This window comes from Falco cherrug, chromosome 7, assembly GCF_023634085.1.
Source record: "Falco cherrug isolate bFalChe1 chromosome 7, bFalChe1.pri, whole genome shotgun sequence".
In the NCBI taxonomy this organism is placed as follows: domain Eukaryota; kingdom Metazoa; phylum Chordata; class Aves; order Falconiformes; family Falconidae; genus Falco; species Falco cherrug.
Window position 1 is genome coordinate 71,746,674 of NC_073703.1, and position 26,676 is coordinate 71,773,349.

At 41.1% G+C, this 26,676-nt stretch overlaps 1 protein-coding gene across 4 annotated transcripts in view; it reads right to left on the minus strand.

Moving 5' to 3' along the window:
- Window positions 1-26,676, minus strand: part of INO80 (INO80 complex ATPase subunit) — a 67,165-nt gene that overhangs the window by 21,304 nt on the left and 19,185 nt on the right. For all 4 annotated transcript variants that reach the window (XM_055715563.1, XM_027804682.2, XM_027804681.2 and 1 more), the window contains exons 11-26: window positions 26,604-26,671; window positions 26,073-26,282; window positions 25,439-25,519; window positions 24,141-24,236; window positions 21,812-21,871; window positions 21,046-21,188; window positions 19,906-19,990; window positions 19,275-19,392; window positions 18,235-18,320; window positions 17,044-17,211; window positions 16,468-16,601; window positions 15,604-15,671; window positions 14,073-14,166; window positions 12,755-12,932; window positions 7,184-7,324; window positions 2,101-2,326 (exon numbers count right to left, since the gene is read on the minus strand). In XM_055715563.1, coding sequence (XP_055571538.1) covers window positions 2,101-2,326; window positions 7,184-7,324; window positions 12,755-12,932; window positions 14,073-14,166; window positions 15,604-15,671; window positions 16,468-16,601; window positions 17,044-17,211; window positions 18,235-18,320; window positions 19,275-19,392; window positions 19,906-19,990; window positions 21,046-21,188; window positions 21,812-21,871; window positions 24,141-24,236; window positions 25,439-25,519; window positions 26,073-26,282; window positions 26,604-26,671 — 1,956 coding nt within the window. The remainder of the gene's footprint in view (window positions 1-2,100; window positions 2,327-7,183; window positions 7,325-12,754; window positions 12,933-14,072; window positions 14,167-15,603; window positions 15,672-16,467; window positions 16,602-17,043; window positions 17,212-18,234; window positions 18,321-19,274; window positions 19,393-19,905; window positions 19,991-21,045; window positions 21,189-21,811; window positions 21,872-24,140; window positions 24,237-25,438; window positions 25,520-26,072; window positions 26,283-26,603; window positions 26,672-26,676) is intronic.

The following is a 26,676-nucleotide window of genomic DNA, read 5'->3' on the forward strand; positions in this document are numbered from 1 at the left end:
ATGGCCTGGGAAGAACAGTTACAAATGATTATGACTGAAAATAACCCTTGTCGGGAGCTCTGGCCGATGGCTGTAGCTGGGCTCACTGCTCTCTGGAGAATGACAAAAAGTGCCTCTGGACATGCAAAAAGCAGAGGAAAGAGAGATAAAGTCTGGTTCCAGTTGACACCCCTGGTTCCCCTCCCGACAGTCTGCACGGCACAATGGGGTCAGTGAGGAGCTAGCTGGCTCTCACAGTAAACAGCCAGTCAGGCCGGTGCTTTTTATCGATGCTAAAAGGACTCAGACACTTCCTGCCATTTAATCTAGGACCATTTTTCTTTCAAAGAACAGGAAAAGCCTCAAGAGATTCCCACAGTGATCGCAGCTGAGCCTGCTGCCAGAGCACTGGGAACATCAAGCCTGGGAGAGGCTAGAGCAGGGTTAGCAGAGAGGTATCTCCTTTTCTTCTTGTCACCTACTTACTGCAGATCATCACACCTAGCCCTCCACCTGACGCTTGCTAGGCTTCAGCCTTGTAGATGGCTCCTTCAGCACATCAGGCCCTTTCTGTAATGCACTGTGCCTGCTCCTTGCACGTATGAACATAGCTGCCCTGACATGGTTCATGCCCTCTCCGAGTACGTTTAGGTTTGAATGCTACTTTCCACCTAATTAAAAACACAGCTGTACAAACCTACTTTTTTTAAAATCCCCTTTTAGCTCCAACACCTCCTAAATTAAGCCAGCTTTACATAACATGCTCATCCCAACCAGATTCTCAACCAAATTTGTCGTTGTGCTCTGACAATTTGCCTAACCTTGCATGTGTTCATTCACTTCTGTAAGCTTCTTGTATCCCATCTTTATTCCACTACACATTTTTGCCAATGACAAAGTCATCAGCTTAAAACGAAAGCCTCTTCAAGAGAATGCAGCCCTCCCGCTATTCCACCTACAATGGCTACTTCTCTTCATTTCTCTGTCCATGCCTTCTACCTTAATTTATCCCTTTGCTGTTTCCCTCCTTCCTGCACAGCGATTCATTTTCTGTTTCCAAATAATTGATAAATAATTCAATGAACTCCTGAAGAAACTGTAAAATCACCAACTGTCATTGAACATTAATCTAGGTCAAGCTCATGAAAAATGGTTTCTCCATTACATAGGTATAAAGTGCTCCAAATGACTCCAAGTACTTGTGAGGTACCTTCTCAAACCGGACTGCAGCAAGCAAAAGGCCATTTTCCTTTTACTGTACTAACTTCCCCTGCCAAACATCCTTGACCCAAGAGGGTCTGGGAATAACTTAGCATCTGGCAGTGTAAGCTGTTTTTCCTCTTGGCTATCTCTCAGATCTCTAGTGCTTTCTGCACCGCTCTGCTCACTGCTCAGGACCATCTTCTGACAGCCAGAGCATGTCCGGCCCAGGAAAGTCACCGCAGTACTGGCAATCAAATTCTAGGACATCTTGGATTACCTCAGTCTAATTCTAGGAAAAAATGAAGTGCATTTATTTTACAAGTACATTGGTATCTTTTTTGCGCACTTTACCAGGAAATATGAGTAAGCCTTTATTCTAGCTGAAACACAGTAATCTCTCATGCCTTGCTTTCCAGACCAATTTCCTCTGAACTTGGTCCCCAAACCTACCCTTCTCATGGTAGACTGCTACAAGTAATTTTTATCTTTTCACTACAAAGACCAACAAAAAAATCTCTTAGGTCAATACGAAGGCCTTCCAACACACTAGGAGGCAAGGTATGAGTTACTTTTCCTGCAATCTTCTACCTCCAACCTCAAAATAGTATTTGGTTGTGAGAGGAGACTGTGCTTTAGCAAGCTAATCTCTTTAGTCATTTGAAGGGCTGACATGCTAAGAGGAGTTTGTAAGCAATAGAAAAGTCTGTATTAAAATTTCAGTACCCATCGACAGCTTTACTCCACACAAAGGACGTGAAATCACAGTGCATCTTAAGGTACCAGAGTTAACTTTACCTCAGGAGGAAAAACACACACACAGCCACCCCCTCAAAAAGCCCATAATCGAGCATAATTACCACCAAAGAGCAGATGTCCTTATTTATCTCATCCCTGTTCCGTGACGACCTCCAAGCTTACCTGGTATCCTGATGAAAGACCAGCCGTTCTGAGGCCTGATCCCCAGCAGCCCTCCTGGATACTCTGGGAAGAACCGGGAGCATTGCTTCAGCCAGTCCGCTGCTAGCTCAGGGGCTCCATGGAGCACACACTGCTTTGCTTCCAGACTCCCTCCTTCCTTCAGTGCCCTGCGCTCGTATTCTGCGCTTCGGTCATTGCAGTAGAACTCCAGCGGCACAGCTGTTACCTACAAGTAAAATAATAATGAATATTCTTGTTCAGATTCCCTCTCATCCCCAAATCTCCAGTTCAGGTACCTTCCCACAGGATAAAATTTAAAAAGGCAAATCCTTACTGACATACAAATGGAAAACCATCTCCGGCTGGGCTTAACATAAGCCAAGATGCAACACCTCCTCCCCACACGACAGAGTCCTGTGAACGACCAGGCAAGGGCTACCTGTCTTTTGATAAACAATGCCTCGTGTGCCAACTGCTATACAACTGACATCAAAGCTGAGAGGAGTAAAAGAATAATATCCTTGCTGAATCTCTCATTTTGCCTGGTTTTTTTCTGTTTATTGGCTCTTCACATTCAAGTATTTACATAGCAGATATGAGATTTATGTATCATCCTTAATAGAAAAATTCACATGACAATTTAAAACTAGGAAGATACACAAACTAGAAAGGGAAAAAATGCGAACATGAAAACAGCTGTTTTGGAACAGCACATTTCTTGGGCTTGACAGCAGATTTGAACAGAAGTGGGCCACAGAAGTAGCAAAAGTGAGGCACAGGATGATCTTTTTCTTCTGACCATCCTATGACTCCCTTACCCTATGACCTGCTTCAGCACACAGAGCCCAGCTGGACAGCCCCGCGCTGCCAACACGGAACCCCGACTGCACGTCGTGCGAGCCACCCTGGCAGGGCTCTACCACGGCCTCCCCCCGCTCTGCCCCAGCCACCCAGACCTGAGCCCAGAGTGGAAGGTCCACATCAGCCAAACAGCTGCACGCCGATGGCCACGAGGTCCTCCAGTAAAGAGCCTGTCCCAGCCACAGGGCTGCCCCTTGTACAGCCTATAGCTTTCCCTTACCTCCCTCACCAGGGTAAGGGGCAGGAATAAAACCCCAGAGCGGACCCAAGCCATGGCACACACCAGGACAGCCCGCTCTGCTGGCTCCTTCTTCAGACACTTCACCCAGAATTAAAGTACGATCCAAAGCAAATACAACTACGGCACTTTCACACAAAAATTAACACACAAGTATTCACTGTTTGGCAAAACAATCTTTCCAATAAAACGCAGATCACCAACCTCTTTCCACCTTTTCTGATTAGAAGTCTATTTTGGGATAACATTCCGGGGCCAGTGTTTACAAAAGAAAGCTAATAGAAACTTTCACATACTATCTACAGACTTAAGGTGTTGTAAATTCACATAAAAATGAAACTAACATGTAATATTAGAAAATTAACCTCATAACAGAGAAAAGTTGTGCTGGCAATGCTTTGTAGATTTATTCTTCAAGAAGCAAATGTATCATTACTTTAGAAGTCATCACTGCTTTTATTTCAGAAGTACAATTAAGAAAAGTGTCAACCATGTAAATTAATGTAAGTTTAAAATATTGTCATGTATCCTAATGGTGTAAAAAATGACGTTACCTACAGGACTACGGAAAGCAATGTAACAAATCAAAATGGACACAGAGGAAATCAAACTTGTGAAAGTTTTCACATTTTAAAAAAGGAAGCAGAGCTGTGTAGGAAGAAACAGTACGGAGTCTGTAGGTTTTGGTGGGGAACAGTAAGCAGCGGAGTTCCTGCAGGATTCAGTAGGAGTGGGAATTAGTGTGATAATGCGACCACTGAAACATTAAATACAGTAAAAGAACTATCTTTGTGTTGCAGATGAAAAGCTTTTATGTATTTCAAGGGGGTTTAACTTTTTGTTCCAGCTTACTCTAACATGACACAATTAGCTGCTGCATACTAACATGGAAATATTTTAATGGCGTAACTAAATGATCAGCAATAAAATCGTTTAAATACCACCAGTTTTAAATATTGTACTCTAGAATTCTAAGGTGAAGGGAGCAACCCATACCTCAGGGGAGACTGCCTGGTACCTTAGATGCTGGCTGCACCTCTGACTCAAAGTAAAAGGTATAAAGCAAGACCTTCTGGGTAGCAGCCTGTGGTCCAGTCCTGTTTTACAAGAGCTTTTCTTATAGAAACAAATTCATCTCACAGCGCCTTCTCTTTGCAAGGGCCCAATAACTGTTTAAAGGGATCCATGAGCACAATTACAGTACATCTTGAAATAAAACCAGAAAAGCATATAAAACCTTAGCAATAATAGCAAAGCCATTGTTTTGCAAGATGCCAAGAGCTATTTTTAAGTCAGACCAGCTTACAGGCCTATACACACAGCCACACAAAAACCTTGCAAAATGAAAGGGACTGTGTTAAGGCTTTGTGCACACTTCCACTAGGTAGAAGATGCTGTGGGAACTGATGTTATCTTGTACTGCCACCTGCAGTCAACGCACAAGACTAACTTGTGTGTGAGTGCAAAACCTCTCCTCTCAAAATGCAAGCAAGCCTGTCCCCTGAACACTGATGTGCATCACAAAGGACACGGTACAGGCTTAGGCTGCTTAAGGGACGCTATTAACCATTGCATTTCAGTTCGTATTTCTGCAATGGAGAGACTGGAACTAGTAACTCTTCCAAGCACAGATAACTTGTATTTCATTTCCAGGACATCTCTGGGACAGGCAACCACGACACACAAAACAGAGCAGACCAATTACTGACATAGAAACAGGACTCATCTGCTGAAATCAATATGCAGATTTATACACTACGATTTTTTAAAAGAGAAACAAAGTCACACCATAAAACTGTAGAAGTATTTCAGTAATACCTCACCTAAAGGAAGAGCTAGTAGGAGACAATCTTGATGAACTCTGTGTGCCTCAGTGCAACTTCTGCATTAACAAGAACTAACCTTCCCGTGTAGCCTGTGTAACACTGACATCTGAGGACAAGACTATCCTTACTGTCAGCTCCACACTTTTTTAAATGCAGACACACACTTGCAGGGTAGAACCCTGGGTCTTTTCTACGGCCTTACAAGAAAACACAACACATTTCTGAAAGACACCAAAAAAATCTTCCATCCAATCTTGTTCACGGTCCTCTCTCCTTTTTGCATTGGTGCACTTTTTAAAGTTTTTTTTCCCTCGGGTTTGTTTTTCTGGTTTATTCGTAACAAAAAGTAGGGCAGTCCTTAGTACTGAACATATTATTGTCAATGCTTAGTGTCAGTCCTTAATACGTAACACATTATTGTTAAACCGATTGAATGTAACTGTCATAGTTCAGAGACACATCAAAAATATAGTTATAGGGATATATGAATGCATCGCCACCTTAAAAACGCAGTAACTTCATTTAGTTAGGGCAATTGTAAAATGCCTCCTGCATTTCTCTCCATGCAAATTCAACATCATGACATGCCCAAACCCACTTCTCACCACACCACCTCTGACAACACTGGGATCTACTGAAACTAAACCTAACAATATTACTTGAAACTGAATTAATTGGCTTCTTAATGACAATACTAGATCCATCCTCCAAACTACTTTTTTTGTGATTGAGACCTAACTGTACTCAGGAAAACGGCCTGCACAGAAAGCAAGCTACGACACTGACCCCCCCCACCAGCACCCCATAGCTGCTACATAAACATACGCTCTTATTTCTATCATTCGCTCCATTAACTTCCCAAAATTCACCACAGGTCAAACAACAACAGAAGGCTATCGTTTCTGAGAACATATGTGCTCTTTCTGCTGTTTCAGGTCTTCTACACTCCTGCCAAAAGTTTCTAGCAAGCGTAAAATTGAGTCTTTGTATTCCTAGAAACAAAAAGCCGTGCCTCCACTTAATCATTTTTATACACCAGCCAAGCCAAAACAAGCAACTTTTATTCACAAGAATAAATGTCAGCTATGATCTCTCCTAGCCTTCCCCTTCCCTTCATATGTAGCCTCCTAAGCCCCTCTCCTCCCTTCCTGATGTAGGGCAAGTATTCCAACATGTTCTTCATCTGTAACGCAAATTTAGGTACAAAGAGCAACCAGTCAAAGGAATCTGAAGGAGAAGCGGTTTTCACAATTTACTCTCAGAACAACTGCTTGGTTTTGAACCAGGCAGTGTGCGGTGACTGGAAGGTGATACGCAACCGAGATGTTCAGCTGGATCAGCTTGAGCAGCAGTGTGTAGGTAACAAGCACAGAGTCCTACTCGCCAGCCACCCTTTTCCAGCATGTGTGGCCCTATTTGATCAAGCCCACAGCAAAAACATCAATGGTGACTAAAGAACTTAACGCCTGGATGGCGTAGTCATAAAAGTACATTTTGTCTAGCTTTGTCAAGGTCCAACAACATGGAGTACAACAGCCTGAGATGTATGAAGGTCTCTTCTGTCAGCCCTGGAAACTTCAGCTCGAGTAATTTCAGAATTCAATTAATAGATGATGGACAACCCCAAGCAGTACCACTGAATACCCAAAAGATTTGCAAAATGACAACTCAAGTAATGCTCGTATATCGCAACTTGGCATTTCCTTTTTGGAGCACAAACTGGCACAAGGAGAAACAATGAACATTGTTTTCAAAAAAGCATTGCTCCTCAGCCCCCCTCCGCCATCACAGTTGACCAAACAATCATCCCATGCCGTCCAAATCATACCTACATCTCCCCCTTAGATTACTGGGGAATAATCTCCATAATCTCTTCTATAATTTTACTGCTTTTGGTATTAGGAGAGAAAGTGAAATCTGTATCTCAGAATAACTCCTGTTGGGTGCATCTTACAACTTTCCTTTTCCCTTCAGTACACATTACAGACACTTCCTCTATGAAAAAACCCACTACTGAATACAGTAGCAAAAGGACATCCTCACAGCAGCTTTGCCCAACCAAAAGAAAGTCATAGATCATCCTGTTCCTAAGACACAATTCCAACAAGATTTAAAACACAATAGAAAATACATAATTTACAACTTAACTTGGACTTACCCGTGGACTGGCTATGCACAGGAAGGACGGCAGCTCAGTCACCTGGCAGCATCGTACACATGAGGTAGCTGATCTCCTTCGATGTATGACATGATCCGAATAGCCAGTAACTGCTTTACAGTGGCTGCTGAACACAAGGTTCTGAAAAGAAAATTAAAATTAAGTTACTACATCTATAAAGAGATACTCATATCTTGTAACCACCCATGAGAAATATTTCTCTGAAAAAGGAAACTCTAGACATCTTCTGCAGCAACAACGTATAGGATCTTTGCATAATTATCAGAACATTCAAATCCTGAAACAGTTGAAATTAGAATAGCTCGTATCAATGCTTGCCTTTACACTCAGTTGGAACCAGAAACAAGTTTTTCCTTCTTTGAGTCTTTTGACCTTACCTTTTATAACTAAGGAAGTACAGGAATATTCTAGTAGATCTGACGCTCAAGCTGTTCTCTAGCTACTCCTTTATCTATTCTGAAGCATGGGTAAAATGAAATTTGGCACAGAAAAAAATTAAGACTAAATGAGACTGGATAGGTATCTTTGGACTTAGATCTCTAGCAACCTCTTCTTACTTTCCTGTGCAAAATGTCTCCAAATTTCATCCTGAAGACTTTCAAGGTGCTAGCACAGTTACTCAGCACGTGAACGCACCCATGTGTAAAACCTGGACTTTGCCACAAGACTGTTGATGTCCTTTTGATACAGAAAAACGGATCCACTCAAAAGTGGGGGCACCGAGGTGACGTGGCAGTTTAAAGGAGAGCTCTTCAAACTCAACAACAACAGAAAACAGAAAACAACAGAAAAATAACAGAAAACTACATTTTCTGCGCTTGCATCATTTATTTCCTTTTTTATTGTAAATAACCTGCATCAAACAATGAAATAAACTGCTTATAGACTAAGCCATTTTATTCTGACGTTTTTATTCTGACTCTTCTACATTCATAGTGACCAACTGTTACATATTGTTATATACAATTGTTTCCTATAGTATGCAGAGCATTATTCTGCACACTATAGGAAAGAAGCAATAATTTTAGAACCGTTAAGAAGTATGCCTCTCATTGCCACAGGATCATAGTATGTGCCCTCCTGGCAGTTCTAGCAGTTCTTTTAATTCACTTAAGTAAAATGTAAACAGTATCTAAAGCTTTGTCATTGTTCTGCCCCAGTTCCTAACGCACCAAAATTAATTGCATGCTTTTACTTTACAGAGCCTTGCAATTTTCTAAAATCCCAGCGTCTGAAGTTCTAAACATCAGGGTACATGACAGAAGCAGACACCCTCGTATCTTGTCATACACTGGATATACCCATTCCTACACATGTCAAAACACGCTAGAAAACATCCACAGCAGCAGCCCATTAGGGATGACACATCCTGGGCCCTTTCTCCAGACGTAGATTCACTGGGCGAGATGCAGGTGGCTAGCATGTATGATTTGGAACCTGCTGACAAGGGAGAAAAGTAGTCTTACTGTGCATACATGCTAGCACCACCTACAAAACACAACCAGCCCATCCCAGCATGTAAGGGCGTCTTTCAGCTGCTACCAGTGTGACTTGTGGTCTGGAGCAGGCAAAAATACAGTTCATACTCTGTGACCAAACATCTGCTCTTCTATATAGAAGGTGAGCACAGAAAGAGCTGACAACAGCCTTCCATGGACACTCAGCAGGGCTAAACAGCACAGGTCAAAGCTTGGGCCACCCTGATAACGTGAAGTGATCCCAAAACCAGGCTCTTATTCAGCTGGCAATTCTTCACCACCAGTAACGCTGGCTTAAGCAACCACTGCTTCACATGTTCGCTCCTGTGCCCACAGAGCCCCTTCTTGTTGGCCTAGCTGTCTGTGCTCATTAAGACGCTGATCAAGATGAAAGCAACCCCTTGCCCCACCATTCCAAGTCAGTTCTGTGATCTGTCTCACCACCTGGTAAAACAGGCCGTGTGCTGAACCAGCAGAGTGGGGAATGCAAGGCTGGACTCCGTGTCTGCCAGCAATGGCTGGGAACGCGAGCTTACTGCTCGGGGGGGCCAGGCGTGGTGGCCACAACCCCCCCGTGCCGCCGCTAGAAAGGAGCTGTCCCGTCCCACAACCTGTGGCTGTGCCGCTGGTGCTAGTTCCACCACCCGTCCCTCCCCTCCAGAAGCCTATTGAACCAAAGGGCAAAGTCAACAGCCATCAAAATGGAAAGTTCTGTGCAGCTGGCTCAGCCGGCAGTGACCGTGCAAGGCGGCAGCAGCAGAGGCAGGACGCAGCGCTGGGAGCAAAGGAGGGACAGCAGGAGCCAGAGCGACCTCCCTCCCAGCCAGAGCAGGAGGCCAAACTGACCCAGGGCTCAGCCTGAGCTCGGAGCCCCTCTCCTGCCCGCCCCGGCCCACGCAGGCGCTGCGGCTGGTGTTACGGAGAGCAGTCGGCCCCGCACGCAGTCGCCAGGCTTTCCAGCGTGCCTTACGACAGCAGGCACTCGCTGGCTGCGGCCACGGCCATCAGAGGGTTTGGTAGCTTTATTTCCTGGAAAATGAGAATGCAAGAAATGGATAGAGAGGAAGCTAATAAACTGTAATTCCAAACCTATGCAAGATTGTTATTTAATTCTCTTTTGGAAAGCAATATCCAAGAGCCATCAAAGATGGCCCAGTTAAAACCCAGGAAGAAACACAAAGGAAGCCTTCCAAGAAGATATCCAAAATAAGAGAAAAATATTATTTTTGTTACACACAGTATTAGCTGCAGGTCTCGTACACGGGCATTAATCTGGTTTTCATGGCCATGCTTCCTGTGTACAAATTACAAGCAGGTCACAAACATCCCTCTCTGAATTCCCTGACATACGCAGCCATTAAGTATTGATGAACAGAGCAGACACCAGATATAACGGGGACAGCGGAAACCTGCTTCCTGTCAGCCACACACATGGAAAAGAGCAGGTAAAGTTACAGAACTGAACACAGCCACAGCTCTGAAATGGATCCATATACCTTAGTACAGCAAAGCCAGTAACTGAAGAGGGGGAATGTTAAAAAATAAGAATGTACATATTTACTACAACCACACAATCCAAAGTGTTGAAAGAGGCTTCCCTATATTGCAAACAGAGCTGCATATAAACATGGGTGATTGCCACCAGCATCTAAAGCTCATTAACACACCTGATTTTTTTTAGAAGAACGAAAATTAGGAAAGCAAAGAAGAGAAGGGTTCATTCTCAACAGATCTGATTTTATATTAATTTAAATCAACGTATACAAATTAATACGTTGTGGAGGTGCTGAGTAAGGGGAATGAAGAGACCTTGCACTGCAAGGGATTTCTGTGTTCACATGAAGAAACTCACACCATCTTTAGACAGAAGTTACCTCAATTTCAGAAAGATCCATTAAAAATAAATGTGGTTTTAAGTCTACTGACTTACTTTCATAGTTTGTCTCTTCTATCGGAAATGCTGATCTAAGCAGTTAAGAAAAGCCAGATTTATACCATTTCCTTTTTCCTCTGTTTCTCCCCCTCCTCGCTCCCTACGTGTCACTATCTTATGAAGCCCTGGGGGAAGCCTCAGGGAATTTTACATTGAAAAAGTTTCTCAAATTTGGGCGAGGATAAAAAAGTTAGTTCATTTTCACTCACAATGACCCACGCAGCTAAAAGACAGGCATGTAAAGGACAGTTTGTTTTTCTACTTCCCCTTCGGTTTTGCACCTTTTTTAAAAGGCATTCTAGACAGGGAAGCTGTGCAAACAAAATTCTGCAAACAGCTTATTTTAAAGTCATTCAAGTGGTATTTTGTCTGACATGCAGGTTAGAAAACAGTTCTAAAGAGCCTGTCATAACTGTAGGGCTGAACTTCCTTTAGATTTACTGGGGTTATCACAAACGCACTGTATTGCACACACTGATGAACTCTGCTCCTCAGCTGGCTGTTTTCTGTGTAAAAGGCACTTTTACAGCTACACCAGTCACTAGCTATGCAGTCACAGCACCAGCACCCCTGAGACACAAGTAATGACTTCCTCAAAGAACAGAAATTATTTGGAGAAACTCAGTTACACATTTAAGTCTTGCCAGGCTGTGGTACAGGTGGGTCTGTAGCCTATCCAAATGCTCCACGTTTCATTGTTAATATTAAAATCTACATGTGCATATCCCACATCTTGTATTTAGTATCTATAATGTTAACTCACCTTCTGTTCTTCAAGAAAAGTTAATTACTTTCCTTTTAATATTTACATGCACTAACCCAAAGGCTATGTAAGGACCTAGATTGTCTTCATAAAAATGTGTGCACTTACGGAAGGCACCATTCAACTTCTGACACCACCTTCTATCCTTTACTGTTAGGCTGCAACATTTAGGTCACCACACAAGTTTTCTTTAACTATACTAGTGAGAGGACAGAGCTACAGTGTAATTTCAGAGACAAGCATTGCACCGTCACTAATCAAACAGCTGAATGTAATCTCAAAAAAAGTAACTGAAAGCAAATCCATGTAACAGACATTTTATCAAGCCAGGCACGGGACCATGGAATATTTAAACACCAGCACAGCCAGAGTTAACTGGCATATGCACTCAGTTGGCTTGCTCTTTGTTTGATAACTAGGAGGACTCGTTTTGTTGGCTTTGCTGTTAACGCTGCAAAACATGACACCAAGTCCAAGGTTGGTTTCCTACTGCTTATGCGTCTTCAATTTCAACTTCCTCTACACGCTATTCAGTTGAATTCTGGCTATCTCCTTTCCCCTTCCAGACTCAAGAGCAGAAGCAATATTCCCTAGAGAAAGTTGGCACGATCTCACTGTTTCAGAAAAGATTTTTTAACTGCATATCTGCTAACTGCCCTAGATGCTTTCCTGACTCTATCTAGCACTTTTGTGAACTTACTTCCCAGTGAAACGAATCAATGGAGCTGTAATCTAACTCAGGAAATCAACAGCAATTTAGTCATAAAAAGACAAAACCTTCACACACATCCCAGGCAAAAGATTATAGAGAAAATGACCTTGCATTACACAGTAAGGTGAACACATCTGGAGTCTACCAGACAGCAGCAGAAGCAAATTTCAGAGTAGAAAGACACCATTAACAATGCTTGTCCACCAACTCTGAATTACTGCTAGGCTGAAGTCTCTGCTTTCCCCAGCTGCTGCAGCGATGTACTGAATTTGAGAAGAGTGTTAGAGACAGTCAGAAGACAAGCACCTTGCATCTAGAAAAACACTACTAAACTCTTAAGCTTACATGTAGAATCCATCCCTGACAAATCATCAATCCAGTTCTGCTCCTCCAGTATCTAGTTCTGTTGTCCTGGCAATATTTGTAAGGCTTCTAATTCAACTCATGTACTTTTTATAGCAAGTTTTGAAATGTATGGAAGACAGTAGCTAAACTAGTTTTCTGTTCAGCACTCTTGAGCTTTATTACCTATATCCAATAAAGCAGATAATAGTGATCCTAATAGAAGCTTTTCCCCTTCTGTTTTATAAGGATAGAAATGCTTTCATAGTTTCTGACTCACGAGGATTTGCAACTGTCTTCACATCACAGAAATTTTGCTTACCTGCAGCAAAGTGCAGCTGTGCAAGTTAGGGAAAGACAGCGGGAAATTTACATCAAGCAAGAAATCCCTGTTCCTCAGAAAACGTGACCCCTGCTGTTTCTCCCCTTCAGCCTCCATCCAGAAGCGCATGTGATGGAGCCTGTAGGATGCTTTCAGAGACAGGAAGAGCGCTAACCATCTGAAAGAGAACACAGTAGACACATTTAGTTCACTGCTTTGTGAAAGAAAGGCTTGAATATATTTACAACATAACTATTTGAAACAAACAGGGTTTTTCTCAGAGTTTCAGCCTTACAGTCTCCTGACAAAGGAAATCAGTATTGCTGGACATCTTCCAATTATATTATGCTTATTTTGATTTTTTCTAAGGTGGCTTAACTGAATCTAAGTGATTAAATTAGAATACAGTTTGAAGCACTTCGTTTAAAAGGGTCAACCCTGAATTAGCCGCTACTACTTAAAATCGCATTCTGACTTCTCTGTAAATTGCTCCATATATAAATTATTCGTAACAAACTGTATAATGAATGCAGAATTTATCATAAAGATCAGACAGATCAAGAGAAATCTGTCTGATGTTACTGGAACACAGACAAGAAACAGAAGTCCAAAATAACCACAACAATAGAAGAATATTACACTTACAAAGCCCTAAGCAAAACACCTTTATTCTTGCTAATAAAGACTTGCTTTTAATTGCAGATGTCTTATAGTGACTATCTAACTTCAGTCAGAGTACTGTCCACTGCAGAGTACACTAGAACTTAAACAGATCATCTCCCTTTCCAAGATAATACAGGTCACAATGCTAAAAATCCTTAATCCCAAGTCTACGCCTTGAAATTCCATTTCGTATTAAGAAGTAGGACATGTGGAAGCAGAAAGTATGGCTTGGAGCCGAAGAACAACTACCACAACACAAGTTTATTCTGCGTGTGTTTAAACATGCCCAAGTGCAATTGGTAAGCACTGGAAGGCCACTTCACTGCAAAGTCTGGATTTTGCGCTTGATAACGCCAGCAACCTACAGCGTCATCCTAAGCAAACTCTTCTGTTGCCCTTTGACCATCTTCTTTATTTACTATGCTAAATCTTTGTTACAGAGGGCTTCTCCTTTTGAGAGGCATAAAAATTGCCTTGCACAAATGCCCTATAGCTGGAGGAATACTCTAGAAGCTGCTATAATATTAGATAATGACAGACAAATAGAAGTATTAGGAGGCATGGAAAATGCAGGTTTATGGAGAGATGCCCCTAACATCACCTGTATGTTTCCTACAATTGCTAGAAAGTGAAAAAAACCCAAAGTTGTCCTCACCTGGCTAAATGTCCCTGATTCATGAGGTTTGCCATTTCCGCTGGAGAGACATCAATAAACCGGAGAAAAGAAAAACAGCTTTCTTCATTGATGCCTATGTCACAGAAAATACTGAAGTTAAGCCAACACATTTCACAGACACAGCTGAAAACAATGAACTTTATTAATTGGAGACACATCCTCTGACATATGGCAAATCTAGGTGAAAAAAGAGGAGATCCTAATTTAACCTAGATCTTGTAGAAATACTGAAAATTTAGTCTGAATCACTGTTGCCTGACTCCAAGTTCCAGTTTCTTTTCCAGTCTTGGCAAAAGAAGGGCACTTATTGAGAAACACGTCCTAGGCCAGACACCACACAACCAGTAAGGACATCGATTTCACTTACTAAGAATCAACAGGCAGCATGCATGCTCGCGACTCCCCACCCCTACCGGCCAGATGGCTGACCCAAACACGCTGGCTCTCACCCAGCTAGCCAAATGCGTTGGAAGGGGGTGGGGGAATGCAAGCATGGGGATAAGGATGCAACATATACAGTGAGGATGATGGATACACTGCGCTGAAGCATGGGGAGCGGGAGAGGTATGTTCCTCTGTTAATGAAGAAGGCCTTTCAGGCCCACCCATGTGCACCGCATATCCCCAGTACCATTCATATCTCTTTATTTTTTAACTTCTACACAAAAATTGTATTCTCAAAATTATTTTCCTTCAACAGCACGCCAAAAAAGGTCCCCAAGAAAAAGCCAATAACGAATGCCAAAACAAACAGAAACCAGAATAATCAGCAAGACACAGGGAAGTTAGAGTTACAGACAAGTGCAGACTCCAGTAGCTGCACCTGGTTGTCCCCACTTGAAAAGGGGTTTGGACAGCTGAATGCGTCCGTGCTAGCAGATTTCAGCACAGTAACACAGCCAGTACCTGTCTTGCTTTTTCTCCCGAACTTTTTCCCATCCCACCGGCTTAGCAATCCAATTAGCACTTTTTTTTTTTTTTTTTTTTTGGGGGGGGGGGCAGATCTATAATAAATTTTATTTGTCAATATAAGCAGCTTTTGTGGGTTTTTTGCTCATAGATTAGATGTTGGGTCACTTGCAACTCATCCACTTCTTACTTGAAAGACAAGTTGGCAGTTCAACATATAATACAGAATGTACTGACACAAATCCAAGATTTCTCTGAATTGAATCCGTGAAAAATTGACATTAGACTAAAAAGGCAGCATTAATCCCTTGAAGCAAGTTAAAACAAGACAGAAGGAATGGAACTAGAGACTGCAGTAGCATTAAGTGGTAACTAACAAGTTGTCATAGTTTATTTTTCTTCCAGCTGCTTCCATCCTTTCCTCACTGAGCAAATGAAATATATGTAGAAGTACAAATGCTAACAAAATTCTGACAAGTTCCAATCAGATTATCTCAGAGGACCAATTGATCTGGCCTCTCAGTCCTTCCCCTGAATAAGACTTATTACAACATTACATGCAAGCGTGCAACCCAACCTGCCACACAGGACTGTAAACCTACCCTTCCTATGGAAGAGAGACTGCTGGATGTGGTCTGGTGCAAATGGCGAAAGTAAAACCCGTAACCACCTGAAAATGAAAGCAATAGAACCAAACAGTATCACTGAGAAGGTGTTAACACATACAATGTTCAATCACACAATCAGCAGAAGATGCAGAGTAATTTCCATGCTTCACTGCAAATATTTCAGCACTCTGAATATCTGGAATTGCATGGCAGTAAGAGAAAAGCATCACCAGTCCATGTGCACTACTGTTAATTTGACACCGAGCCATGCCATCGCTCTGGTGCATTTTACACTGTACAACAATTAGTCTCATCTTCAAACGTGGCTTCCTCATCTCTGCCACGAGCATTTCTCATAACTGAATGCAGACAAAACTGATCAAGAATTTCCACAGTCAGTGAAAACAGCAAACTGCACTCAAGCAGCTTCTGTTCATCCAAGGTAAGCACTACAAGCTGTCAAGGCACCAATACACCATGTCACAACAGACAGATACCGATAGCTTCCTTAAGCGTGAAAACTCACTGAAGGGAAACCAGAGGTTTTTGGTTTTTTGGCCTTTTTTTTTGGTAAGAATTCTTTTAAAGCATAATTTATTACACATCATCAGCAATAACTCTAAATTCTTTTTCCTGACTTTCTTATTCACACGGATATTTGATGATCAGGATTCCACCAAGAAAGAGCATCAGATATCAGATGCTTAACAGCCGAATGAACAAAAGTAAAGTAGGAATGCATCACTTGGCCAATGTCATGTAAGTACATCAAGTAAGGGAGTTAATTAGCACTTACAAAGGTAAAGTAAGTCTAGCAATAATATTAAGTATGTTAAGCCGGAGAGGAAATGGACTTGCCTGTCCCGTGAGTGGTTAAAGACCCTGATCTGTCCATGACAGTAGATGAACTTTGAAATCCGGTATGGCTTTAGGGAGATGTGAAATGGAGACCAAGTTTCTTGTCGCTCAAACAGCTCTGGGTGATTGCACACCTATAAGAAAGAGAGCATGTCAAACACCGGGAAGAATTAATCTAGTCCGACGCAGCACTTATCCCTCAAATTAACTACAACTATTGATCACTGAAACTTCAGTATTTATTAGTAGTGCAAAGCTATTTTAGTATATCTACTCAAATTGGAATACAGCATCAGATGTTCTCCTATTCACATAACCGCTGTTGCCTTTTCTTCCCAAGTGAATGATTTCCTTCAATAACCAATCTGGAACCAAACCAGTTAGCAGATCCATGCACCACTTGGCTAAAGCTCCTCTATCCCAACATCATTGCATAAGAAACACAACAGGACTGCATGCAACTTTGCTTGCCTGTGTCAGAAATTTTTTTATATGGTGCTTTCTACAAGCTGTATTTTAGTTCTGTGCTAATGAATGAATACACTTTGAAAAAAATAGTATTTAAAATAGCCTTACCTTCCTGAACTGCATGACTAGATTCATGAGACTACTAGTGGTGGTCTGTGCTTGCTGAGTAGTGCCCATTGAGGACTGCAGGAGGTCATCAATGGAGATTTTGTTTTTCAGAGCTTGGTACAACAGCTTCTGTCGACTTGTCTGCTGGCAGTACATTAGAATTTCAATCTGCAAAACAGCAAGGAAGATTTAGCCTTTTCTATCTCTGAAACTGAGGATGACCACACCAGTATACACAAAGCAGAGAAATGTATCTTAAGGAAAACTTAACTTTCTCACAAAAAAAACCCCAAACACCAAAACAACAACAACAAAAAAAAGCAGTTGCATTCCTGTCTGTATTTCAGGATCCAATCCGGGAAGGACCTTAACAAATAGGTGTGTTTTGGAAGGCTTAGGTAATGCTATAGGACACAGACCTTTAAAAGTACATAAGCACAACTAAGTAAACAGATTCTTAAGAAGCTCTGAAAACATCCCATCTGCAGCTGATCAGCTTAAAATCTGACCTTAATTCTACTACCCTACTGGTAAAATCTTATCTACCCATTCAGAGCCATTTTAAACAGGTGTCAGGAGCCCATGATAAGGAGAGGTACATCACACAACAGTGTCTGTGGGGAAGTTCCAGTTCTGAAATTAATAAGCACATCAGAATGAAATAAATATCTCTTAGCCAGTGGTCTCAAAACCTGGGGACATGCTGACAAGATCATCCAGTATTGCTAACATCCACATGAAATCAAGAGACAAGACTAACAAGAGAGAAGGGTATGATGCTGCCGCTATGCGTTCCTTGCTCTGTACAAGCAAGCAAGACGAATCTCAAATCCATGCCAAATCCCTCACCAAGGCAACTGGAGATGTTTATCACCCAATCATTGCTGTATCGATCTCCTTCACTTCAATTAGCGATATTTCTGTCAGCTTAATCAGGCTGAAAGATTTTTTATTTGTAACTGTTAAGAAAATGTTTTCCTTAGGCAAGTTTATTAATTAGGGGTTCTTCAGTTACATTCACATCTAATGAGATTGCTGGGATATGGTGCCAGAAATTGAAGGTCCGTGAAAGGTTTACAATCAAATGTCAGGTATGCAGACTGACAAATGAGTTTGCAAAAACCAGATTAGAGGACAGAGCTCTGACAATAAAAGTTGAAATACTCATTCCAGATAAACACTTTTTCTCACCTTATCTGACAGCTCATTTTCCACATCCTTCTTGATTCTTCTCAACATGAAAGGCTTCAGGATCATGTGCAAGCGGGATAGCTGGTCTGAAACACAGGAAATGGGGAAGAAGGAACAATTATTTCACCAAAGAAGAAACTATAAGGTGTCTTCTACAAATTAAGTCTCTTACTGCTCAGCCATTTCCCCTCACCACAGCTCTTGCAGCACAAAGTTGATATTTCTCCGTTCATTTTTCTTTTTTTAAACAAGTGCAATGCTACACCGTTTAATTACGAATCTAAAGATCTGCTTTGAAGAATGAACTTCTAAGGCATTTTGTGTGTTCTATACTCCCCTGGGCTGAACAGTACAGGCTTTAATTTATCACTCATTATTAGTGAAGAAGAAAGTTTCAGATGAGACACTGCTAATTCACTAAGACATCATAACAGTTTGAGGTCTTGCCCCCCCAGAATTATAGCATTACAAGAGCAGGACAACTGCATTCTTCATGATAACCTGTAAAAAATTAAGTTCTGGGTATTTGAGCTCTTAAGGCCTTTACTTTTGTGACCGTGTTCCAACTGTGTGGTGTTCTACTGTGGTTACAAATCAGCCATTTTACCTAGCTAGATTTTTCTCCATAACTATCCCTAAAATCTACCATGAAGATATTTTTTTAGAAGAAATTTTAAGCTTTCCTTCTGGAGTTCAAAAGGTGTTTAGCACTTTGTGTCATCATTTTTATGTCTACAGCCTGTAACACACTCAGGAGATCTTCAAGATGATGTGCTCTGTAGAAACTTACAAATATTTAAAATATTCCTGTGTTTGGGAAGGAGGACTTCAGACAAGTAGAAAATCAACGTTTTTACTACAAGTTTTTCTATTCATTACAGTCAGAAACACATATTTTTACATGAACAATCCATAAGGTTCCAATCCCATTATGCACCCTCTGCTTTAGGTGACATTTCTCACACACATCCCCAAAAAAAGAGAAACAGGGTAACAGATTTTTTAATATAAAAACTACTGTAGTTACACACTGCACTCACTCTCATCAATGGCGGATTTGTTTTCTGCGTGGCTCTCTATGTCCTTGGAAAACCACTCATTGAACTCTTCATGGGAATCAAACAGTGTTGGCATGATGAAATGCAGCAGGGCCCAAAGCTAAAAGGAGGAGAAAAGAGCAGATCAGCAGAAGTCACCCTACTATGGACAAGGTAATTGGGGATCCCATACCCTTGCAGCTCTTCATAAGCAAAATCACTTTACTAGATCACAAGACACAGCAAAATTAAACAAAAACACAGCTGCATCCTCTTCCCCCACTCCCCCTCAACAAATGCCAAATATACCAACATGACAGACACCATCAGAAGGCAGTGAGAAACACAACACAACAATTTTGGCCAACAGAAGGAAAAGCCACAAGAAGCGGATTTCATCCTGTAATCTAGGCATTACTAAGCATCCGGTACCTTCAGTTTTATCTTTATTTGGACGTGTGGCACATTTCCAAATTTTCCCCTCCCAGAGCTTATCCCAAATCTGTTTGCCAGTGTTTTGCTACAATTATGATCCCACAAACACACAAATACAATAGGTTTCTCAACTGTTCGTATATATTCGGTATATATCCTTGTTATAAAGAAAAGTCCATTTTTAAGAGCTCCCAGATACCTCAGCCATTGTGTTCTGGATTGGGGTCCCAGTCAACAACAATCTGTTCCGACACTGGAACTGTAGCAGAATCTTCCAACGAACACTGATGAATAAAATAAAGAAAAAAACAACATTAAAACTGCTTTTTGAAGAAGGATATAAGACAAAGTTGCTGGCTGGAGTTAAACCACAATATCTTAAGACCAATTGCTTCCAGTGACCTTCACAAATGATTTTTGGAGGTCACCGGGTGAAACTATCACAGCCACTCCACAGCCTTTCACAAAGTACAAAGAAATGTGCATAATTTATTTTTCTAAGTATCTTTTAACTCATTTTTAATACAAATGCACAGACACTAATAACATCTCATAATCAGAATAATTAAGTTCCCAAAAGAAACAGTGGTTATGAATCAGAATGTCACCTGCTTTTCAGCCTTTACACCACCAAGTGTGTGTGCTGCCGTGGCAGAGTGCTGAGGTACACAGCACAGTCTTCTTAGAGGGGCAGTTTCCAAAGAACGCAGAAGAGACAGACCTGGGTCGGAATGAGTCTGCATCTAAAGCAGTCTTCAGCTGACCGAGTACAGTGGCAACCCGGACAAAGGTTATGGGAAAGCAATTACAGAAGTAAAGACGGACGAATCCATTACTTGAAAACAAACAGAAAACCTTCTGGCACAGAGTCTTATGACAAAAAGTGGGCTTTGCTGCAGCCAGCAGTATTCACAGGGTTCTGCACAGTGCCACTGAAGGAGGAATCAAACTAATGCACTTAATGGAGCCAATATAAGCAATATATGGTGAAGACTACAGACTGTTCACTAGGCAGAATTCTGTGAGCAGTCAGGAAAGAAGGTGAAGAGCATTCCACACTGTTTTGTTTGACTGCCCTGTACTCCACCTGTGTTTCTGCTCCACAATTACTTTTTACTTACATTTTACACGCTTGGAGAAGGAAAATTTAAATGTAAAAAGCTAGTAGATCAATCCAGCGTCAGAGTGTTATACAGATGCTTAACTAGGTTAGGCACTTAAAGGGTCTTCTGCATATCAATTTTAACTGCTATCCATTTTTGTAATCTTGATGTTTTCTCAATATTCCTTCAAGAAGCTGATACAGAGGGAAGATTTACGTTTCCAGTTAATGTATTACCTGGAGCTGCTCTTGAGCGCTTGCGCTTCATCCAGAACCATATACTGCCACTTCACTCGCTGGAAATACTTGACATCCTGTACTACTAGCTGGTAACTGGTAATCACCACGTGGAAAGGAGCATCCTGAGTATACAGCGTCTTCTATAACCACAAAACAAAGAAACAAATGTCCACATAATGTAAATACGTTGTGAAGAGTTCACCTGTGTATACTGTAATTTCAGACTTCCATTTCATAATCTTTTCTCATTATTACTGCATTTTCCCTCAGCTGACTTTTTAAATCAATTACAGCATGGTTAGTCAACTGGTGGATCTGGACTTCAGCCCATTAGTCCCTGAACAATTTCAGATGCTTCTTAATGTGCCAGACAACACCGAGGCATTGAACCCTACAAAAGGCTGTTTTTAAATCAGGAACAACCTGACAGGCCTGCAGGGATGCTAGGTTTGGGCATCCTGAGTTAGGTTACTCAAATACAATTAACAGTCCTTGACGACACTGAAACTTCCTGCTTTATTTACAGAGCTCTAGTTTCTTCAGCTGAACTCCATACTGCCCTGAACTGCCCTGTCCTGTATTGTCTCTCCAGCACAAGAGAAGGCTTCTACCTCATTATGCTAATGAAAATGCTACTACATGGATGAAGACACAGAACTCTGCATCCACACATCATTTAGCTTGGTGGCATGTAGCAGCAGTTTCTGGTTTGCTCTGCATAGACAACAAAGACTGTCTAAGCACACGGGCATGCCAGTATTACCTGACTCCAGAACTTCCTGATCACCTTTCTGTCATGGGGATTTCCCCAGTAAGGTAGCACCTGTAACAGTACAAAAGTAGAAATACATTATTTTCAAATAAAGATACACCAGCTTTAGAATTTTATACTACGTATTCTACAAAAGGGGAGACAGACCTCCTTCTCCAAAACAACAAAACCGGAAATTACCTTTCTTAACTCAGAGAAAAATCAGAAAGCATTTAAAAATGCTTAGAAACAGAGCATTCCAGGCAAAGGTATCAAGCAACTTATGACTTCTACAAAGACCAGACCAAACTATGCTGAGGATCTCAAAATGCCCAGTAGCGCGTTACACCTTCTAGACAGGTTCTTCTAAAAATAAAAAATGATACTTTGCTTTTGGCAGAAAGAGGCCTGCCCTCTACTGCTACAGTTAACCCTAGAGGACTAGTGGGCTCATTCTCCTGTTTAATATTCCCATTGTCTCCTTGGTTTTGTATTTCAGAACTGTACCCAGAAATCTGAGATGAGTTAAAACATCTGGTCTGGATATAGTTAACCTAAGAACTTTAAAAAGTAAGCACTACTGCCAGAGAAATCTGTTAATCCATTTATAGCTCAGAATTTCATGGGTCCTGTTACTGAGATCTTTGCATGCGCGGAGACCAGAGTTGCTGGTTAATGATGGCGCACTGCCATCTCCCGTCTGGCTGGCGGAAGGTTGTGAAAGGGCTCGGACATCTCCACCCTGCAGCTGACAAGCTCTGAATTTCAAAGTGCCCATAGCTGAATATTACTCCAACTGTTCTGAAAAAAGGATGTTAGTAAAAAACTAGACTACCAAGAAAGTGCATTTTTGCACTGTGTTTTTGCAATGTTTTCTGTATTTAATTCACAAGGAGAAAACATGAACAATTGCTCACCTATTCTATGCAACAAACTGATTCAAGGAAATGAGAAAGTAAGTAGGTAGAATGGCCAACTGCTCTAATGTTTTCTACTCCAAGGTTTTTAATCAGGATCCCTATTATTTTGGGCTATGCAAATATATAAGTGCATTATTTTTAGGGTTTTCTTTTAAAGTAACTCCTCACTAACTTAAGCATTTATAATTTTTTCATCAGTTTTAAAGTCTCAGTAATCCCAATTTATCTCAAAATATAAGTCACGCAAATCATCCAGTACTGAACCACATTCCAGCGCTTCTCTTCTTACAAATACCTCAAACTATATACCACCGTAACCAACACATGGTCTCATCAGGGATCTGCGAACAAGCTATTTGCTAAAAGGTAAGCCTTTTAATACTGCCTACCCCAGATCAAGAAATCAAATATTACTTATATCAATATTTTAAGTCTTTTCCTCCACCTTATTAAGTAGCCAAGAAATTCAAACAATTAGACTGGATGTTACTGGTATACTGGTTACTTATAACTAAGTGTCTTTTACTGTTCTCTGTAAAGAAGAAAATCAGATACTAAAAAAAATTATCTAGACCTCTTCATGTCAAAGATTACTACATTAACTCCTCAAATATTTAATCCATTATTCTTTGCAGATGTAACTGCAAGCTTCTGACACTTTTGTCTATCTTTAATCCTAAAATTTCACCACTGTTCCAGCAGCATACGTTCTTTTCAAATCTTTCTTTGCAACACTCCCTGTTTTCCACGGGGGAATAGGCAATCAGCTTGTTTTTCAGTAACAAATTGTTCCTTGCTTTCTATCTTACTATGTTTTCATGGTCACAACATACCTGAAGAACTTCATTTATTTTAATCTTTTGTGTTCTTATCTATTTGTGACTCACTTCCCTCCTCATAGGTTGTATGCCTATGGTTCTTCTTTTTTTCTGTAGTAACAACTGCATTCTGTCTCCCTCTAGCCTGTTTAGAGTTCAGTTTTGTTAAATGACCTTTATCTTACTCAAATTGATATGAATGTCTGAAAATACTGCTCTAACCCTAAATACAGTATATTGTACTGTATTTATACATTTACATATACATATACAAAATACTGAAATATTATTCTTGCATCTGCTGTCAGTCCCACACATTAGAACTGAACATCCACTCCCTGCTCTGCTTCAATTCCTCACCGAGGTGTCTTTAAGTTGATGCAAAATTAAAACCATGTGGTTCAAGAACGAACATTAAGCCCTAGATAACTGAATGCTCCAGAAAAAACAGGATGATGGGGAAAAGAATATAAATCATGATCAAGCCCATTACAGTTTCAAATTCCAAGCTAATCAGGCACCCAGATGCGGTGAAGAACTCAGGAGAACAAAACAATTTGCTTTTGAGAAAACAGGAAGAACTTTCTTGCACATGCTTATTACCTTAAACTTAGGTACAAATCTGGCAAACTCCTGGTGCCAGTTGTTAAGAGTAGAGGCAGGTGAAATTATTAAAAAAGGTCCCCAGATGTTCTCTCTCTGGAATACACACATTAAAAAAAAAAACAAAAACAAAAAACCAAAGACATCCACAAATTAATTGAGGGGAAGGGATACAGAGACAGTTGATACAACTTTACAACTACTAAAAGACAGTGGCTACATAAGAGAGGGAACTATACACAACATAGCAAAACTTCCTCCCAGCACAGCAGATGACACAGAATCAAACAGAGCAGGTCTAATGTTTCACTAAGACTTATTTCATAACTGCAAAGTTATTCCCAGAACAATCTCGTTTGTTTCTGGGAGTTGCCACCTTCACATTACTAACAGCCCGTCACTTTGCTGAGGAAAAGAACTTGAGGTGGCACTGGAAAGCTTTGCTCCATCATATCACATTGGAACGCCCTCTGGCGAGGAAGAAAGTTGATCCATTACTGCATTAGTAGTTACAAGCTGGCCTGCATAAGGGAGAGCCAGAAAAAGCCCTGTGCAGGCTTCCAAAAATCTGAAGTGGCAGTGCAGCAGGGAGAAAAGCCTGTCTGTTATCCCCTCCATACAGGTGAGCACACCAGCCTTTAGCTCTGCACACCCTTCCAGTATTGTGGCTGACAGTGCCAGTGAACTGGTATCGAGAAGAACATAAACAAATGCAATCACTGTCATTTGGTCACTACTGCAGCTAATCCTGCTCTCGGTATCACTTGGTTGGTATCTCCTATTTAAGGCAAGTGACTGGATGCCAATCAGACTTTTTTTTTTTTTTCAGATAGATATTTATTTTTGCATGAAGAAGTAGGCTCCTGTTGCTTTTCCTGTTGTGTTTGTCTGCCCTGGCACAGAAGAATCACTATGGTTCTTAAAAAAAATAAAATAAAATGCACCACTGAAATCTGGAAATCCATGTTGATTGCCATGAAGCTCAGAATTTGGTCTTCATTTCTACATGTCTCTGAGTTGTAAAACTCATTGAGCCATGAAGCGTACAACTTGTTGCCTCATCGGGCTTTCAAATTCAGTGGAAAAGACCGAATAAATGAAAATTCTATTTTTATTTATATATATACACACACACCCCCTCACATGCATTTCAAAGGCTCTGCTTTAAAGCAAAGGGTAATATGCCTTTTAAGACATTCAAGCTTTATGATCCAGAATTAATTTCTAATGTGAAAAGTATGCATCTTCTACCAAGCATACTGACGAGGAATAAGCTTTAATTCCTGTATTTGACTTACCTCAGCCAGATGTGCAAGGAGAGCAATACTTTGTACTGTTTTACCCAGACCCATTTCATCTGCCAGGATTCCATTGATGCCCTGCAAAAGATCCATAAATGAACACCTTCACCTCACCACTTTTTAATCCATACAGGACTAGCAGAGCAGTTGCCACTGAATTTAGGGGGAGCAGCCCCACTGTGACACCTCTGAAACACCTTATTGTGTCTTACGTCTTCTACTAAGAGTTCAATTACCTCAACTGCACTTTCATTCCTCAGTCTGTTTTTTCCCTCCACCTGTCTGCACTTTGCAATCCCCCTGTGACAGGGTACGCACACAAGGACAAGGCTGCCTGCCTGCAGTTTACCAGCTGACCCAAGCCTGAAACAGTGCGCAGCTCTCTCAGTGCATAATCTAAGTCATAAATAGTTGCATAAAAATTCACATAAAGAACCTTTAACTTAATGCCCCATTGAAAGTTGTTAAATCATGAACACTGATTATGTGGCTTACATAACATCTTCCTTTCTTGTACAGACATTACAGATTGAGTATAACCTGTCTATTTGTAAAACGGATTTTTTTGACCAATTTTAGTGACTTGAACAACCCTAGAAGTTTTAAGAATTTCCAAGATGTACTAAGATACCTGCTCATATAGGTTGGCCAGCCAATTCATGCCTTTCAGTTGATAACCCTTCAGTTTTCCATTAAAAATGGTAGGCTGTGGAATATCTTCTCCCGCTCGGATAGATGGATTTGCTAAACTGTAGCTCTCTCCAAAGCCAGTACCAGACTTGTTAGCAGCCCGTAAAGCAGCTGCCCGACTCTCCTTTGCATCTTCATCAAATGATCGGGTCTAAACAGGAAGATGAAACTATGCATAAGATGATGAACAACTTGACAAGAAACTGTACGGTAAAGGGCTTTACATTTCACATTAAGGTATAGGATTTCTGCCAGAGACTAAAAGAAAACAAGCCTGTTCCTATAGTCCAAATCTTTATATCCTAGTTTTCTACCTGTTTAGCACAGGAAGTGCCAACAGAATTAAATCCAAATCTGGCACCTGGAATTAAACAAACCTATTTCACTGAACTGCTATGAAAGATACCAGTTCTGTGTCCTCTACTGATTACTCTGCTTTCTCAACTACTTCATGGTTCAAAAAAATACATACCCGGGCCTGATGAATCTGGTAAGCATCCTCAGCATTCTTCAGAGCTTGGGCCTTGTAATAGTTACTGTCTGAA